General features: G+C 38.1%; 2 protein-coding genes across 2 annotated transcripts; both read right to left on the bottom strand.

The window, feature by feature from the left end:
- Positions 1-2654: 2654 nt before the first annotated feature.
- On the bottom strand, positions 2655-7576 carry LOC135249546 (1-phosphatidylinositol phosphodiesterase-like). The gene is made up of 3 exons (XM_064325156.1): positions 7376-7576; positions 6609-6676; positions 2655-3636 (listed from the first exon to the last, which is right to left on the bottom strand). The coding sequence occupies exons 2-3, from the start codon at positions 6641-6643 to the stop codon at positions 2655-2657; spliced, it is 1017 nt and encodes a 338-aa protein (XP_064181226.1). The 5' UTR covers positions 6644-6676; positions 7376-7576.
- An 8068-nt stretch (positions 7577-15644) lies between these two features.
- Positions 15645-17149, bottom strand: LOC135248733 (1-phosphatidylinositol phosphodiesterase-like). Its single transcript, XM_064323656.1, has one exon. It carries the CDS (start codon positions 16817-16819, stop codon positions 15947-15949), a length of 873 nt encoding a protein of 290 aa, XP_064179726.1. The 5' UTR covers positions 16820-17149; the 3' UTR covers positions 15645-15946.
- Positions 17150-19256: the final 2107 nt, after the last annotated feature.

Genomic DNA, 19256 nt, shown 5'->3' on the forward strand with positions numbered 1-19256 from the left:
AGAAAAAAAAAAGAATTTTATGACATTTCAACCAAAAATATAAAAACTGCAAGGCTGTGTGGCAGTAGGCAGAAGCCAAAATAATAAATACTGTTATTTTAATGTATTTTTGGGTGGGGCGTTCCTCTGGTTTTACACAGTTGGACAGAAACAGAAACTCACAGGATGCAGCTGCCAGGACCTTCAGCAGAGATGCAGGGAACGTGGTTTGTGTTGCAGATGAGCTGCAGTGAGCTGCTCTTCTCACTTCTCCAGGGCTTAGAGGCTGTGGTCATATTTAAACAGAAAAGGGGGCCGAGCTGGTTTTGAGTAGAACTGCAGTGTGAGATGCTTCCTCTTTGTTATACAAGTGATGCTCACGTTGTAAATGAATTTTATATGAAATATTGTGGACTGAACCCACAATGAGGAGCATTTGTGCATCTTTGTGTTTCTCTGGGGACTAATATCCTGTGATCCCAGTATATTGTTGTCAGATATTCTGTAAATATACCAAGAACAGGAAGGTTTGTATCTGGACCTTTTAGTTGAGTACAGTGATGATCTGCTTATTTGCATGTACATAAATTGTACTGAGGAGCAGATTTACTTTACATCAGTGGCAATAACAAACTACATGCCTCTAAGATTTTGTATTTTGAGTATAATAAAATCAGGTTTTCCTAAAGCAACAAAAGATCACCTTTTGCATGTTCAAAATGGATTTATGACTTATTCATTCACGGTTTCATAATAGAAACAGTAAATGAGAATTATAAATTTACATACAGGCCATTGATGCAGCTGGAGTTTTTGTCAAAAAATCTAGGAAAAGCATTTTCAAAACTACAATGCATACTCTCCAGCTGGGAATTTAAACTACAACTTTTGAGTTGCAAACACAGGTCCTAAATCATTATGGGATTTACATTTTATAGGCACTCTGCAGCGCAAATGGAGGAAAATATTTTAATTCACACTCTGATCACTAGGGGTGCAAACTTCACAGAGCTCTTAAATGTTTGTGTTGTGCCACTACACTCATCAGGGTGGGTTTTTGTACAGGTCTGCTGTGGCTTTGCTGCACTGTGTGTATCGGGCACAGTAATACACAGCTGTGTCTCCAGTCTGCAGGCTGCTCCCTCGTAAAAACACTGTGTTACTGGAGGTGTCTCTGGTGATGGTGAACTTGTTCTTTAGTGAATCTTTATAAGTAGTGCCACCACCTGATGTTATATATCCAATCCACTCCGGTGCTTTCCCTGCAGGCTGCCGGATCCAGGTTGTGTAATAACTGCTATCAGTCAGGGAATACCCAGAGACTTTACAGGAGACAGATAAAGTCTGTCCTGGTTTTATAACCATTGAGCCTGGCTGTGTGAGTTCAACACAGTGAACGTCTGTGGAGACAGCAATAAAAGGTATTTGTGAGTACATTAATAAGCAAAATAACTACACAATTAACTGCAAAAACAAATAGACAACTCATTTTATTTTATCTAGAAGTAAATCTTTGCAGGATTTAACAGAAAAATCTTAATTACAATTCAAATAGCAATATAGCATGTTCACTTACAAGATAAAGTTCCCAGCAACACTGCTAATGCTATAAGAGCTCCCATTGTGACACACAGATCTCCCTCTCTGTCTTACAGGTGATGCTCCTGTGCTGGGAGGAGAATTCTCAGTGGCTTTTATGGTAAACACTGTCAACTGAATTTGTTTAAATCTCTGGGGGTTGGAGGAAGGAGAAAAACAAAGCAAATTCAGAAAGTCATTGTCCATTATGTCCATTATGAGGAGCACTGCTGCCCCCTCCTGGAGCTGAATGAAAAAAACTGCAGACCGCTTCCACCAGCATCACTCTGGTATTTAGATCAGAGAGAGTTCAGCTCACAAGATGAGGAGACTGAGAGTTGAAGTACCTGATTATGTTATGGGCAAGCACGGTGGCACAGTGGTTAGCACTGTTGCCTCGCAAAAAGGAGGTTTGTCTCTGCGTGGAGTTTGCATGTTCTCCCCGTGTTCACGTGGGTTTACATCGGGTACTCCGGTTTCCCCCCACACTCAACGACATGCATGTTAGGTGCGTTCCTGCAGTTGCCCTTGACCAAGGCACTGGCCTCAGAACTGGAGTTGGTCCCCGGGTGCTGCACTGTGGCTGCCCACTGCTCCTATGTAACTAGGATGGGTCAAATGGAGAGGACAAATTACCTCACGGGGTTCAATAAAAAAAAATAAATAAATAAATAAAATTATATATATATATATATATATATATATATATATATCTTATCTTATACTTGTGTCGCAAACACTCTCTCATGACGGCTGAAATGATGAATGAGTGAGAGACTCATTATTTTTGTGGACTCATTTTATTAATTTCTTGTTATAACAATATATATGCAACAACTCAAACAAGAAAAAGAAATCCCATACACCATTGCCTCTAAACAAAAAATAAAGGAAATCATTCAGAGTGGGTCTATCCAGCCTTTTGGGATTTTATTATTTCAAAATTGATGTCAGCACAGTATTACGCAGGATTTCTTATGTTTGCTCTGCCAGAGTGACTGTTTGAACCAGGTATTAAAATAGCTGCACTGTGTTGAAGATGGCTGGTGCAAATAGTATGTTGTTGCTATTTGAACCTGGTCACAGGAATTCCATCATTACTGTTTGAGTTTTTTATTATTATTATTCTTATTGTTGTTTTTGTTGTTGTTGTTGTTATTATTATTATTATTATTATTATTATTATTATTATTATTATTATTATTCTCATCAAGGAAGTTATATTGTATGATTGTAGCAATCAGATCGGGTCCAGGAAAGTCCATAGCGATTATGCCAATGCAGTTGTCTCTAAAATAATTCTTTAAATCCATCATTATCTCAGGGTTTATCTGCTTGGCCACATTTTTTGGAGTACGTTTATAGATTAGAGCAGGTATTGCAGTTAGAAAGCTTAGACCTGTCCCGCTGGTGTACGTCAAAGTTACAGTCTCCTTGCATTTTTCAGTGGCAGTAGTCAAATGTTCATGTATTATTGCCAGCTTCTTATGAATATTTCTGACAACATGTTCATTTTTTTTATGTGTAGAAAAATAGGATATCCCGAAATTAAATTTATCTGGAAGCTTTAGCAAAACAATCTTTCCTCGAACAGTTTTAAGTTTTGGATTGTTGTCACTGCTTCCATCTAACATGTATACAAATGGCTTTATGTTGTCTTGTTTTAATAATTCCATAGTCTTGTCAAATACAGTATCCTTTCTATTTTCTGGTTTCACTCTAAGTAAAACAGTTTCTTTATTGTGCTCCTTCAGAAATTTGACTATGGTGTCAAGCACCTCAGCCAACTTCATATTCATTTTTATAGGTCCATGAACCAGTTGCAGTGAGCCATCTACTCTGAGATCAAAGTATCTCAGCCCTGCTGAAAGCTGGTCTTCTAAACTCCACGCCTGACATTTTGCAAACCTTCCACCGCGTAAAGCTGTTGCATCATGGGCACCGGGGATAGTGACTTCCGAAAGCAGCAGGTCCTCATTAGCTTGCCTCATCCAATCAGGATTCTCCCATTCTGGATAAAGTTCTGCCAGCTCATTAAATGAAAGCTCATCCTGTGCATGGCATTGAAGTGTGAAGACTCTGAAAAAGAAAGCAAATATCACCCATTATTAATCAGAGAGTGAAACAAAGTGAGCTGCTGTACTGTATCCTGGGCACAAGTGTTGTGGATGTGTAGTCCAACATATTGTGCATGCTTTAGTCCTACAGATTACTGTTGTTTTCTACTGTACTATTTATTTTTCCTGGGAAACACTGCTTTATAGAGCATTATCATTTGGCTTGATAATTGACAATGGGAGGCTATGTGTGAGGGCTATGTTTTCTTTTTTTTCTTTTTTTGTGATCAACATTCTTTATTAGAACACATATGCACACTCTAATTCTTTGGTGCAACACAATTAACACTGCTGTACAGCAAATAATTCTATAGGAAGATCATATAGAAGGGACTACAAATGAGTAACAAAGAGAACGCAGTTTCTTACTGTTTCGGTATTTTACACGTACAAAGGGTGGGGGGTAGGATAGATGTATTTGATCCCATTAAGCAACAAAACTTTTTCTTAAGTAACAATGGTCCATGTACTAGTTCAGCCTAAATAATACCCATGTTCTCTGTAATACCAATTGAAATTACTTCTGTAAGCACATAATTAAAAGTACTAAACACAATAACAGACCCTGAAACACTAGCTTAACAAAAAAATGCATTCCTTTCCCTTTTGAAATAAATAATAAATATGTAAATATATGTATACATAGGAAGATCACTCTCGAACCAAAGTGTGAAGGGTTTTTTTTTTTTTTGTTTTTTTGCTGCTGTGAAACCAGTGAAGAGAAGTCTACGTTGATTCAAAGTTAAGGACACGGCTGAATCATTACTGAGCAGACAGCAGAAAATTGCAGGGACCTGGTATTACACAGGGATATGACTTCTAACACTGATGATAGAACTGACATCACATGGTCCCTAAAGTTTCTAATATCCACACATTCCAAAAACATATGCAGTGGAGTACCCAAAGCTTGGTCTTGGCAAAAATGACTTTCAACTAAATGCTCTGTGAATCATTTTGAAATGAATTAGCTTGTGTGCAAGATCCTTTGATGTGTTGTCGAGGTTCAACCACATTGTTTCCTTGTTCAAATTATCTAGTTCTCTTTACTGTATTGTCTCAACTGGTAGTTCTTTTGCATGCTCAATCGATTAGGAAGTTGTTAATGCGTCACTGCTCTACAGGAGCATTGCTTAGGGTCAGTCCATTTGTCCATGAGGTGTTTGGATTAGGGCCAACTCCAGGGTATCCCTTATGCCTTCACCCCAGATTTTAGTCTTGGGGGAAAAAATATGAGGAAGCAGGTAGAGTGTAATAAATTCTAATGTTCTGGAACACACATAGACCTTTTGTGCCGCAAACATCACTGAATGTGTAGATCCCTTTACAGGACCATTGAGAAAAGGCAAATGGCTTCACACCTGGCTGAAAATCATAGTTATTCCATAATGATGTTTGGTGGAATTTACGGAATGTCCATTATTTGTTCTGTATTTTTCCAAATGTCAAATGTCTAGTTAATAATGATGCTCCCAAATTTCAGAGTTTTTTTCTATGACCCACCGCTGTATATACCAGAACCTCAACAGCACATGTATTTAATGCGTAAATTTTGGGAGTAGGGCTAACAGGATCATAAAAAACAGAAAGTTAATTTGTGACAGAATGGCCATCTTGATGGTTGTGTACCTCTGCCTTAAAGAAGAACATTGAAATTACTCCATCTCTTAATATCAGCCTTAAATTTTCAAGTGTTGTGAAAAAGTATTTGTCCCCTTCCTGATTTCCTCCATTATTGCATATTTGTCACACCAAATTGTTTCAGGTCTTTCTAATATTTCATTTATTTAATGAAAGAAGTTCATTAGAAGTTATGAATTGTTTTTTTTTTATTTTTTTAAGGCAAACGTTTGCATATAATGTTCTGGAGACATTGGGCCACTTTCCCTAATGGCCGGTGCCAAGGGTTCAAGGACAGGGCAAAGAGGAGAGGCCAGAAAGGACCATCCTGTCTAGTCCCCCTTAGTAACTGAAAAGAAGGCCAGGTTCCAGAAAGACATGCAGCTGTGGGACAACCATAAAAGGCTTTTATCATTGAGATAAAGTTGGGCCCAAATCCAATTCCATTCTAACCGCCTTCTCAGCATCGAGGGACAATACAGCACAGTTGTCCGGTAATGTGTCTGGCATATTAACAATATGCAGGAGTCTGTGAATATTATCCAATGTCCCTCTCCCCTTCATAAAACTGGTATGATAAAAGTGTATAATCTTACCCACAACTGTGTATTTGCATAAAACTTCACATCCCTGCAGATAAAAGACAATGGCCTGTAGCTCAAACATTTGAGCAGCTCGTTATCTTTTCTCTGTAAAACTGCAATAAGTGCATTTCATTGGTCTCTATGAAGTAATCAAATTTTCACCATAATATGGTACAATAGAAAAAGAAGCACAATTGTGTACAGTGTACTCTATGTCTATGTCTCCAAAGCTCATATTCACAATTATTTGTTCTTCTAGAAGGAATGAACAATTTCATTCGCAAATAGATATGGAATTTTAATCATGCTAAAAATCTGGGTACACAGCAATTTTGATCAATTGGAAGCCCAGGCTGGCCTAAACTCTGAAACTAAAGGTAAAGTAAGATCAACCTTTATTGCCTGTTGAATTATCTGTCCTTATTGTGGATACTTTTGCATTAAGCCTGTCTAATTTAAAAAAGATGAGAAACACCAGATTTGTGCAAAGTAGCCCTAGCATGTTCATTCAGCACTGTGGTGGGACTCAACAAGACTGCAGTCAGTTATGGTAACATTGAGATTTAGAGTCTGAACATACAGTAAACAGGCTCACCTATTGTAGGAGCCATATAAACTGTTAATTTGGAATGTTGATTAGGAGTGAATTCATTCAGAATGAGCTGATGTGCAGCTTTCAAACTTGGTCCTTCTTAAACCTTATTCATATAATGTGCATTATGATACTTACCTGATGAAGAGGAACAAAACAATTATTTTCTCCATGGTCTTCAAAGTCCTGAAATCACCGATGCACGTCTGTGTAGAAAATTATTTGATTAAATTAAGTATTGCATTTGTTCAGAATTTGTTGTACTGAACATAATTGGATTACCTTCATCTTGTGGGAACAACTTGAATTTTTTTAAATTTAATTTCACAATAACCAATTTAACAGAAAATGCACTGATTCCACTGCACTGATGAACAGAAAGTGCACTGTGTCATAGTGCTGTACTTGCAGGATTTCCGAGATATTCCATGCAAATGATAAAGACAGCAGGAGAAAAACTCAAACTTCTGAATGATTCTTTTCCCTTAATTCTAATCAGTGGATGGATGTACGGTAGCAGTTTGTCCATATTGTTGGTGCCATTTCCCCTCTATATCTGTGGCTAATAAACAAATTCCATTCTCCTAGTAGCAGCTGTAAGTTAAAGAGTGCTTCAGGCGATTGCAATCTGGCTACTTAATAGCAAAAACATTACTACTTGGGGGTTGCACCAGCAGCCAGAAAAGCAGCACAGAAAGTATGATTCAGGTGCTTTTACTGTAGGTGATTTAATTTGACAATACAGATCCAGGGTACAATTTTAAACCCTGCCACAGTGCGCCCTTTCAGCCAATCAAAATGAAGTAAGAATTCAAATGGCAGACATTCAGCAAACACTTATTTTCTGAAATTGAAAACAGCTTTTTAACACCTGAACACTTAAATTGTGAAAAAGTTTTACTCACCTGGTCTTCAGGTCCAGTGAAATATGGAGGAGGTAAATGATGGATGGATGATTGGTGTTCTCTTTCAGCACTCAGGGTACAGAATTGCAGGTGTAATTCTGTTATATACTTACTGTTTAAAGACAAATTACATCCCTGTCCATTTACAAATTGTAAAATTTTCTAATTTACATCCCAGTCCATGCCATGCTCTCTCTGCCCCCACCCACCTCCCCCATTTGACAAAGGGTTGCCTGTTTGTGCATCACCACCTGATCATTTTAACTGGTATACGATATATTAATATTTTAGGCAAATTACAGTATCTCTGCAGGACTCCTGTTTCATTTATTGGTTATCTCATTATTTCACATGAGTAAGGGTTATATACAGTGTGACAGTTAACTCTTTTGGTTTTTATCTTCATACAAAGTGTACAAAGAGACTGCTCATTCTTTTATCCCATTCATGTCTTTGTGCCAAACTGCAATATGGCTGAACAGCTGTTCACACAACCAGATATGGGTAAGCAGTTCCTCAAGATGCTTCCAAATATATTCTAATCTAATCTCCACAGAAATTATGATTCTGTTATTTGTAAAGTTATCGATGCTGGTTGGATGTTTTTTTTGTACTGTCCATTACTAGGTTATGAGCTCCACAGTGAAAATGGGGACAATATAAATTTGATTTTATCAAAGGAGTTTTTAAAAACTGAAATAGGCAGATGATGTTGTAACTTTGCCATATTCTGATTGAATGCATACATGTAGGTATTGTATGAAGGAGTTACGCTTTGAATATCTGTGCAACGTAATACATTCCATCTAGTTTCCTAAAAATAAACTCGAAGGCTGTCATCTTATTTTAAATACATCATCCTAATAACAAATGTAACTACAGGGAAAATGTAAATGATAGCATATTTCTGTGTGGTTGTGCTTCCTCGGGGGGAGATATTGGGTGATCCCAGTATATTTGTCACATAAAGATATTTGGATATATGAAGAACAGGTGGGTTTGTAACTGGACCTGTTGTTAGTGTGCAGTGACAATGTGCTCAGTTACATACACTGAGTGGCACTCCATAACCTCAGTGACAATAAATAACTTTAATGTCTCTAAAATGTTCCCATGAAATATTACAAGAAATGGGTCACACCTCAAATTACTCTTATGTAGATACGGATTTCTTAAAGCAAATACATGGCCTCCGGGAGGCATGTAATACATTTATTACCTGTTCATTGATAGTAGTATTAAATAAACAGAAAAAGTGCATTTTCACTTATTCTGGAATCTTGAAAAGGTACTTACTTTGATTATTATTTCATTGTGAAGTTCTGTATATATCATCAGATCAAAAACATGTTTTCAACATACAAAAATGCCAAGTTACTAACAAATGCAAACCACTATCTATAAGTCATTACTTCAAATCTACGCCTGCCATTAAAATTACTGATATCAAAATTGTGCCAAGTTACATTAAACAATATTGGCTAACTTAGCTCACACACATGAAACAAGCTGTATTCCACAACAATGTTGCTCAATGTTTTCTAAAGTCTCTCAAATAATTTGGCCCAGTATGTAGAAGCATACAGTGCATTACTGGGGCAAACAGAAGTGTCATTTGTAAGATTCTGTATGTAGAACTGACTATGTGGCAGTAGGCAGAAGCCAAAGCCAGAATAATTATTATTCTTATTTTTATTTATTTTTGGGTGGGGCATTCCTCTGGTTTTAAGCAGTTGGACAGAAACAGAAACTCACAGGATGCAGCTGCCAGGGCCTTCAGCAGAGATGCAGGGAACATGGTTTGTGTTGCAGATGAGCTGCAGTGAGCTGCCCTTCTGACCTCTCCAGGGTTTAGAGGCTGTGGTCATATTTAAACAGAAAAGGGGGTGGTGTGGGCAGTATGGTGGTGCAGTGGGTAGCAATGTCGCCGCACACTAAGATGGTTGTGCGTTCGAATCTCGGCTTGGGGCCTTTCTGTGTGGAGTTTGGATGTTCTCCCTGTGTCCAGTGGGTTTCCTCTAGGCACTCTGCTTTCCTCCTCTGTTTCAGTTTAACAGAGAAAAGATAACAAGCTGCTCAAATGTTTGAGCTACAGGCCATTTTCTTTTATCTGCAGGGATGTGAGGTTTTATGCAATCACATTGTGGGTAAGATTATACACTTTTATCATACCAGTTTTATGAAGGGGAGAGGGACATTGGATAATATTCACAGGCTTCTGCATATTATTAATATGCCAGAAACATTACCTGACGAACCATTACCTGCACCTTTCCCAGGAGCCTGTCTGATCCAGTCTCTTCAATGGGCTTTAGGAGTACTCAAAACAGAGTGAAGTCTGCTGTGGTTGGAGGTGGCACAGTGGGTAAGGAACTGCGCTTGTAACTGAAAGGTCGCAGGTTTGATTCCCAGGTAAGGACACTGCCGTTGTACCCTTGAGCAAGGTACTTAACCTGCATTGCTTCAGTATATATCCAGCTGTATAAATGGATACAATGTAAAGTGCTATGTAAAAAAAGTTGTGTAAGTCGCTCTGGATAAGAGCGTTTGCTAAATGCCTGTAATGTAATGTGGTGACAGTTTCATGTAGAGAGTTATTGTCAGGGCTCATGCTTGACTTCTCTCACTATGTGACTCTCCGGCACAGTAATACACAGCAGTGTCTTCAACTGTTGGACTGCTAATCTGTAAATACAGCTGGTTCTTGCTGTTTTTTATTTTTTGCTGTTGAATTCCAGCAAATGAAAGAATGCATTTTAAATATTTAATAAACTTATTTGGGGCTTTTAAAGAAATTTTACATCATTTTATGAAAAATTTTCATTTATACTGTGCGTGGTAAATCATATAGTCATTATTGTGAGATTTTGTGTTCAGTGAAAGGACTGTAGTGTGCATGCATGAGTTGGTTTGAGTTAAAACTCCATGAAATAAATCAGGTTTTTTTGTTTGCCAACATGGGGGAATATAATGAAGCTACACATTCAGTCCACAGGTTGATTTTATTATGAGACTTCAGAATATGATGTGAGAAATCAGAATCAATCTGCTTCTACGTGATAAAATGTCAATTTATTTCATATAATGAAATAACATGGGGTAAGACATAGTGTACGTAACATATTAACACAATATTTATGGGAATTTCAAAATATCATTGTGAGGTTTTCATACGTTTGAAAAGATTCTGAGTAATGCCATTTTCTCTGGCTTGTCGTCTTGATTAGAATCCATATCTAATATGGGGAGACAGAAAAGGTTTACAACCTGCTGGTTAGCAGGAGACTCAAAAGGGTATGTGAATGATGAATGATGAGAATTATCCGCCATTTAAATTCACAAATGAGACCTAAAGAACAGAACACTTCAGTAATATTTAATACAGAAACCCTGAGTTTCACTTCATACAGCAGAGTTTATTCCAGGGCTCTGTGCTGTAGCTCTGTGTGATAAAGGGGAAGAGGTTTTTGTGCTGCTCTCCCCTCACTCTCTCTCACTGTAGGTCTCTGGCACAGTAATACACAGCAGTGTCTTCAGCTGCCAGCCTGTTCATCTGTAAATACAGCTGGTTCTTGATGTTGTCTCTGGAGATGGTGAATCTTCCCTGAACAGAATTGGCATACCATGTGGCACTGCTATCAGGCCTGATCTCAGCTACCCACTCCAGTCCCTTCCCAGGAGCCTGTCTGATCCAGTGCATATAGTAGCTACTGAATGTGAACCCAGAGGCTGTACAGGTCAGCATGTGGGATTCTCCAGGCTTTTTAACTGCTGGTTCAGACTCAATCAGTGTTTGACATTTAACACCTGTGAAATTAAGGAAGATTCAGAACTCACAATCCACAACCTCACAAATCAACATTTCAGTAAAAACTAAATGAATGAGAAATTTAAACATACTGGCAAAGATTACTGTGATCAGAAGTAGGCTGGTTATAACAGTCATGGTGAAAGTCATTGACTGCAGTCTGTGATTATAGTCCTACAGTCAGTCTCCAACAACAGTCCCTCCTCCCTCAGTGCAGAGAGGTAAATGTAGAAGGAAGAGCTCAGAGTTTGCATGAACTCCTCCTCACTGGGTGGGCAGATCACACACTGTTTAAATAGAGCAGTCAAAGCTGTAGACTGAAAATACAATATGAAAACTGCTAGATTGTAAGGTTGTAGTTTATGGGTTCCCACATAATATGCATTACAGTCAAGAGGGAAATGATATTATTTAAAGAGCCATGTTCCATGTTCAGTAGCCATGCAGTTCTGCTCCATTCCTGCTGCTCCAAAGCATCTTGTCTACAGCAGTGTGATCTTTACTGTACTGCTGTTTAGAGGACACTTTAAACAAATGAATGTTGTCTCAGTGTGTAAGAGTGGCTCATATAATATCCTGATCTCCAGATATATACTGCCTAAAGAAGGTATTAAGGCCCATAGAAAGTATTTTTTTCTCGATGAACAGAAGTATTTTTATTGTCAACTCATATTCTCTAAGAACTGATTTTCAGTCTAAAATGAGTTATTTGTCAGCAGATACTTTGAAGGAAAAAACAAAAAAACAAAAAAACTGAAATATGCTGCTCGCAGAGAACCATTTAAACCAGAGGAATGTAATCTGAGCGTGTAAGAGCAGCTCAAATAATATACTGATCACCAGGTGTATTCTGATGAGTCTCCATGCTCCCAACCAACTATTATGGCGATGGGTGTCATGGAATATTTAATGACAACAGTGAATCAGGATTTCAATTTAAAATCCTATCCAAACAGCTGAATCTTCTTCAGTACAGTGTCCCTGTGATTGTGCTCAGGTTTTGATTTTTGTGATTGGTACAGTGAGAAGACCCGATAACAGCAATTCCAACTTATATTTCCCAGAACTAAGCACATCCAATAGAAACAACTCCAAATGTCTTTTCACATCGGGAACTGTTTTCAACTTATTCTATATTCAGGTATTCTTTGTAAAAACATCATTGATATTTGTTGTGGAAAAAATATATTCAAGCCTCAGACATCTAAATTTGCTTATTTAAATTTTTCACATTAGGTTAATACTTTTGGCTACAGTGAATTCTTATTTAAACAACACTGTTTCTGTTTCTGACTGTGTGAACTGAAGTGTGAAGCAGTTTTTGTATCACTCCCACATGACTTTCTCTCACTGTGACTCTCGTGCACAGTAATACACAGCTGTGTCTGCAGTCTGCAGGCTGCTCCCTTTCAAAGACACTGTGCTGCTGGAGGTGTCTCTGGACACAGTGAACGTGCTCTTTAATGAATCTTTAGACGAAGTGCCTCCATTGCCACAGACACATCCAACCCACTCCAGAGCTTTCCCTGCAGGCTGTCGGATCCAGTGTGTACAGTAGCTGCTATCAGTCAGGGAATATCCAGAGACTTTACAGGAGATGGTCAGAGACTGCCCTGGTGTTAAAACCATAGATCCAGGCTGGGTGAGTTCAACACAGTGACCATCTGTATGAGAGATTAAAGAGAAAGATAATTATGCAAAGGTTAATGCAATTATCAAAGAAAATAGTTAATGCAAAATCTACTAGTTAAGTTTACTGAAAAATGAAATGAGAGGAAGGAAATGTATATATTGAATAATATTGTTTCAAAAGATAATAAATGACTACAGTATCCACGCTTACAAAATAAAGTTCCCAGCAACACTATGAATGTTATTATTGCTCCCATTGTGACACACAGATCTCCCTCTCTCTCTCTAACAGGTGATGCTCCTGTGATGGCAGGAGAATTCTCAGTGGCTTTTATAGGAAATTGTGTGGGTGTAATTTGTTTAAATCTCAGGGGCTTTAAAAAAATCTGAAGATGAAGATCATTTCAGAAGGTCAGAATATCTATTATACGGTCACTGCTGCCCCCTCCTGGAGGAGAATTTAAAGCAGCAGACTACCACAACCCGCATAACTAAGCAAAGTTAAGATCAGTAACAATGGGAATGGAATGAGTTCACATTGAATGTTCACAAAGTTATGATATAAGTATCTGCAAAATGAGATGCATTCCATCGAGAGGGCTGTCTTATCTTTATTTATGCATATTGTCCTGATAAAAAAAATGTAACTGCTTAAAAAAACAAATGTGAATGTCTTCTGTGTATTTTTGTGCTTCTGAGGTATACATATCCAGTGCTGTATATAGATATTCCGTAAATAGACCAAGAACAGGGAGGGTTTGTATCTGATCCTTTTATTTGAGTACAGTGATGATTTACTTATTTACATATGAATAAATTGTACAGAGGAGAAGATCTTGTTTACACCAGGGGCAAAAATTATTACAGTACATGCCTCTAAAATGTACTGATAAAGTATGTCAGAAATGGGTTGCATTCCACTTTATTTATAGAGGAATAAGGACTTTATAAAGCACTCACCTTTTGGATGTTCATAATGCATTTATTACCTGTTGATTCATGGTTTCATAATAGAAACAGTAAATTAAAATTTCTTTCCACAAAGTCAATTGATGCACGTGGATTTTTAGTCGAACAATCTAGAAAAATCATTTCCAAGGCTACAATGCATGCTTTGTAGCCTTGGAGGCGACATAGCTCAGGAGGTAAGAACGATTGTCTGGCAGCCGGAAGGTTGCTGGGTCAAACCCCGCCCTGGGCGTGTCGAAGTGTCCTTGAGCAAGACACATAACCCCTAATCCCTCACTTCTGTGGCGAATGAGAAGGATCAATTGTAAAGCGCTTTGGATAAAAGCACTATATAAATGCAGTCCATTTACCATTTACCATGCTCTCCTGCTCAAAATTCAATCTACAACCTTTGAATTACAAAGGCAGGTCCTAAACCATTATGGGATTTGCATTTCATCAGCACAAATGCTACACAAACAATGGAAAATATTTTAATTCATATTCTGATCACTAGGGGTGCAGACTTCACAGAGCTTTTAAATGTTTGTGTTCTGTCACTACACTCATCAGGGTGGGTTTTTGTACAGGTCTGCTGTGGCTTTACTGCACTGTGTGTATCGGGCACAGTAATACACAGCTGTGTCTCCAGTCTGCAGGCTGCTCCCCTGCAAAGTCACTGTGCTGCTGGAGGTGTCTCTGGTGATGATGAATTTGCTCTTTAGTGAATCTTTATAAGCAGTGCCCCCGCTATAGCATATATGTCCAACCCACTCCAGAGCTTTCCCTGCAGGCTGCCGGATCCAGGACGTACAGTAGCTGCTATCAGTCAGGGAATACCCAGAGACTTTACAGGAGATGGTCAGAGACTGCCCTGGTGTTAAAACCATGAATCCTGGCTGTGTGAGGTCAACACAGTGACCATCTGTGGAGACAGAAAAAAAATACATACTTGGACTCGTAAGTACAACTGTAAGTAATATAATTATTGAAATAAGCAAGAAGCACTAACAGAACAGCTAATTTAATGTCATTCAAAAGAAAAACTTTGGAAAACACTGCAGAATATTTTTAATTTTTAAATAAAAATATGAATATGGCATGTTCACTTACAAGATAAAGTTCCCAGCAACACTGCTAATGCTATAAGAGCTCCCATTGTGACACACAGATCTCCCTCTCTGTCTTACAGGTGATGCTCCTGTGCTGGGAGGAGAATTCTCAGTGGCTTTTATGGTAAACACTGTCAACTGAATTTGTTTAAATCTCTGGGGGTTGGAGGAAGGAGAAAAACAAAACAAATTCAGAAAGTCAGAATGTCCATTATGAGGAGCACTGCTGCCCCCTCCTGGAGCTGAATGAAAAAAACTGCAGACCGCTTCCACCAGCATCACTCTGGTATTTAGATCAGAGAGAGTTCAGCTCACAAGATGAGGAGACTGAGAGTTGAAGTACCTGATTATGTTATGGGCAAGCACGGTGGCACAGTGGTTAGCACTGTTGCCTCACAAAAAGGAGGTTCGTCTTTGCGTGGAGTTTGCATGTTCTCCCCTTGTTCACGTGGGTTTACTCTGGGTACTCCGGTTTCCTCCCACACTCAACGACATGCATGTTAGGTGCGCTACTGCAGTTGCCCTTGACCAAGGCACTGGCCTCAGAACTGGAATTGGTCCCCGGGTGCTGCAGTGTGGCTGCCCACTGCTCCTATGTAACTAGGATGGGTCAAATGGAGAGGACAAATTACCTCACGGGGTTCAATAAAAAAAAAAAAAAAATATATATATATATATATATATATATATATCTTATCTTATACTTGTGTCGCAAACACTCTCTCATGACGGCTGAAATGATGAGCGAGAGATCATTATTTTTGTGGACTCATTTTATTAATTTCTTGTTATAACAATATATATGCAACAACTCAAACAAGAAAAAGAAATCCCATACACCATTGCCTCTAAACAAAAAATAAAGGAAATCATTCAGAGTGGGTCTATCCAGCCTTTTGGGATTTTATTATTTCAAAATTGATGTCAGCACAGTATTACTCAGGTTTTCATATGTTTGCTCTGCCAGAGTGACTGTTTGAACCAGGTATTAAAATAGCTGCACTGTGTAGAAGATGGCTGGTGCAAATAGTATGTTGTTGCTATTTGAACCTGGTCACAGGAATTCCATCATTACTGTTTGAGTTTTTTATTATTATTATTCTTATTGTTGTTTTTGTTGTTGTTGTTGTTATTATTATTATTATTATTATTATTATTCTCATCAAGGAAGTTATATTGTATGATTGTAGCAATCAGATCAGGTCCAGGAAAGTCCATAGCGATTATGCCAAGGCAGTTGTCTCTAAAATAATTCTTTAAATCCATCATTATCTCAGGGTTTATCTGCTTGGCCACATTTTTTGGAGTACGTTTATAGATTAGAGCAGGTATTGCAGTTAGAAAGCTTAGGCCTGTCCCGCTGGTGTACGTCAAAGTTACAGTCTCTTTGCATTTTTCAGTGGCAGTAGTCAAATGTTCAACTATTATTGCCAGCTTCTTATTAATATTTATGACAACATGTTCATTTTTTTTATGTGTAGAAAAATAGGATATCCCAAAATTAAATTTACCTGGAAGCTTTAGCAAAACAATCTTTCCTCGAACAGTTTTAAGTTTTGGATTGTTGTCACTGCTTCCATCTAACATGTATACAAATGGCTTTATGTTGTCTTGTTTTAATAATTCCATAGTCTTGTCAAATACAGTATCCTTTCTATTTTCTGGTTTCACTCTAAGTAAAACAGTTTCTTTATTGTGCTCCTTCAGAAATTTGACTATGGTGTCAAGCACCTCAGCCAACTTCATATTCATTTTTATAGGTCCATGAACCAGTTGCAGTGAGCCATCTACTCTGAGATCAAAGTATCTCAGCCCTGCTGAAAGCTGGTCTTCTAAACTCCACGCCTGACATTTTGCAAATCTTCCACCGCGTAAAGCTGTTGCATCATGGGCACCGGGGATAGTGAGTTCCGAAAGCAGCATGTCCTCATTAGCTTGCCTCATCCAATCAGGATTCTCCCATTCTGGATAAAGTTCTGCCTGCTCATTAAATGAAAGCTCATCCTGTGCATGACATTGAAGTGTGAAGACTCTGAAAAAGAAAGCAAATATCACCTATTATTAATCAGAGAGTGAAACTGCTGTACTGTACTAGTCCTACAGATTACTGTTGTTTTCTACTGTACTATTTATTTTTCCTGGGAGACACTGCTTTATAGAGCATTATCATTTGGCTTGATAATTGACAATGGGAGGCTATGTGTGAGGGCTAGGTTTTCTTTTTTTGTGATCAACATTCTTTATTAGAACACATATGCACACTCTAATTCTTTGGTGCAACACAATTAACACTGCTGTACAGCAAATAATTCTATAGGAAGATCATATAGAAGAGACTACAAATGAGTAACAAAGAGAACGCAGTTTCTTACTGTTTCTGTATTTTACATGTGCAAATGGTGGGGGGTAGGATAGATGTATTTGATCCCATTAAGCAACAAAACTTTTTCTTAAGTAACAATGGTCCATGTACTAGTTCAGCCTAAATAATACCCATGTTCTCTGTATTACCAATTGAAATGACTTCTGTAAGCACATAATTAAAAGTACTAAACACAATAACAGACCCTGAAACAATAGCTTAACAGCTTAATAAAAAAATTCATTCCTTTCCCTTTTGAAATAAATAATGAATATGTAAATATATGTATACATTTTTTTTTTCTGCTGTGAAACCAGTGAAGAGAAGTCTGTGTTGATTCAAAGTTAAGGACACGGCTGAATCATCACTGAGCAGACAGCAGAAAATTGCAAGGACCTGGTATTACACAGGGATCTGGTACTATGCTGACTTCTAACACTGATGATAGAACTGACATCACATGGTCCCTAAAGTTTCTAATATCCACACATTCCAAAAACATATGCAGTGTAGTACCCAAAGCTTGGTCTTGGCTAAAATGACTTTCAACTAAATGCTCTGTGAATCATTTTGAAATGAATTAGCTCGTGTGCAAGATCCTTTGATGTGTTGTCGAGGTTCAACCATATTGTTTCCCTGTTCAAATTACCTAGTTCTCTTTACTGTATTGTCTCAACTGGTAGTTCTTTTGCATGCACAATCGATTAGGAAGTTGTAAATGCGTCACTGCTCTACAGGAGCATTGCTTAGGGTCAGTCCATTCGTCCATGAGGTGTTTGGATTAGGGCCAACTCCAGGGTATCCCTTCACCCCAGATTTTAGTCTTGGGGGAAAAAATATGGGTAGAGTGTAATAAATTCTAATGTTCTGGAACACACATAGACCTTTTGTGCCGCAAACATCACTGAATGTGTAAATCCCTTTACAGGACCATTGAGAAAAGGAAAATGGCTTCACACCTGGCTGAAAATGATAGTTATTCCATAATGATGTTTGGTGGAATTTACGGAATGTCCATTATTTGTTCTGTATTTTTCCAAATGTCAAATGTCTAGTTAATAATGATGCTCCCAAATTTCAGGGTTTTTTTCTATGACCCACCCCTGTATATACCAGATCCTCAACAGCACATGTATTTAATGTGTACATTTTGGGAGTAGGGCTAACGGGATCATAAAAACAGAAAGTTAATTTGTGACAGAATGGCCGTCTTGATGGTTGTGTACCTCTGCCTTAAAGAAGAACATTGAAATTACTCCATCTCTTAATATCAGCCTTAAATTTTCAAGTGTTGTGAAAAAGTATTTGTCCCCTTCCTGATTTCCTCCATTATTGCATATTTGTCACACCAAATTGTTTCAGGTCTTTCTAATATTTCATTTATTTAATGAAAGAAGTTCATTAGAAGTTATGAATTGTTTTTTTTTTTTTTTTTTTAAGGCAAACGTTTGCATATAATGTTCTGGAGACATTGGGCCACTTTCCCTAATGGCCGGTGCCAAGGGTTCAAGGACAGAGCAAAGAGGCCAGAAAGGACCATCCTGTCTAGTCCCCCTTAGTAACTGAAAAGAAGGCCAGGTTCCAGAAAGACATGCAGCTGTGGGACAAACATAAAAGGCTTTTATCATTGAGATAAAGTTGGGCCCAAATCCAATTCCATTCTAACTGCCTTCTCAGCATCGAGGGACAACACAGCGCAGTCATCAGGTAATGTGTCTGGCATATTAATAATATGCAGGAGTCTGTGAATATTATCCAATGTCCCTCTCCCCTTCATAAAACTGGTATGATAAGTGTATAATCTTACCCACAATGTGTTTGCATAAAACTTCACATCCCTGCAGATAAAAGACAATGGCCTGTAGCTCAAACATTTGAGCAGCTCGTTATCTTTTCTCTGTAAAACTGCAATAAGTGCATTTCTTTGGTCTCTATGAAGTAATCAAATAAAAAAGAATGAATCTATGTCTCCAAAATTAAGTTCATATTCACAATTATTTGTTCTTCTAGAAGGAATGA

Source organism: Anguilla rostrata, chromosome 2 (assembly GCF_018555375.3).
Source record: "Anguilla rostrata isolate EN2019 chromosome 2, ASM1855537v3, whole genome shotgun sequence".
NCBI lineage: Eukaryota > Metazoa > Chordata > Actinopteri > Anguilliformes > Anguillidae > Anguilla > Anguilla rostrata.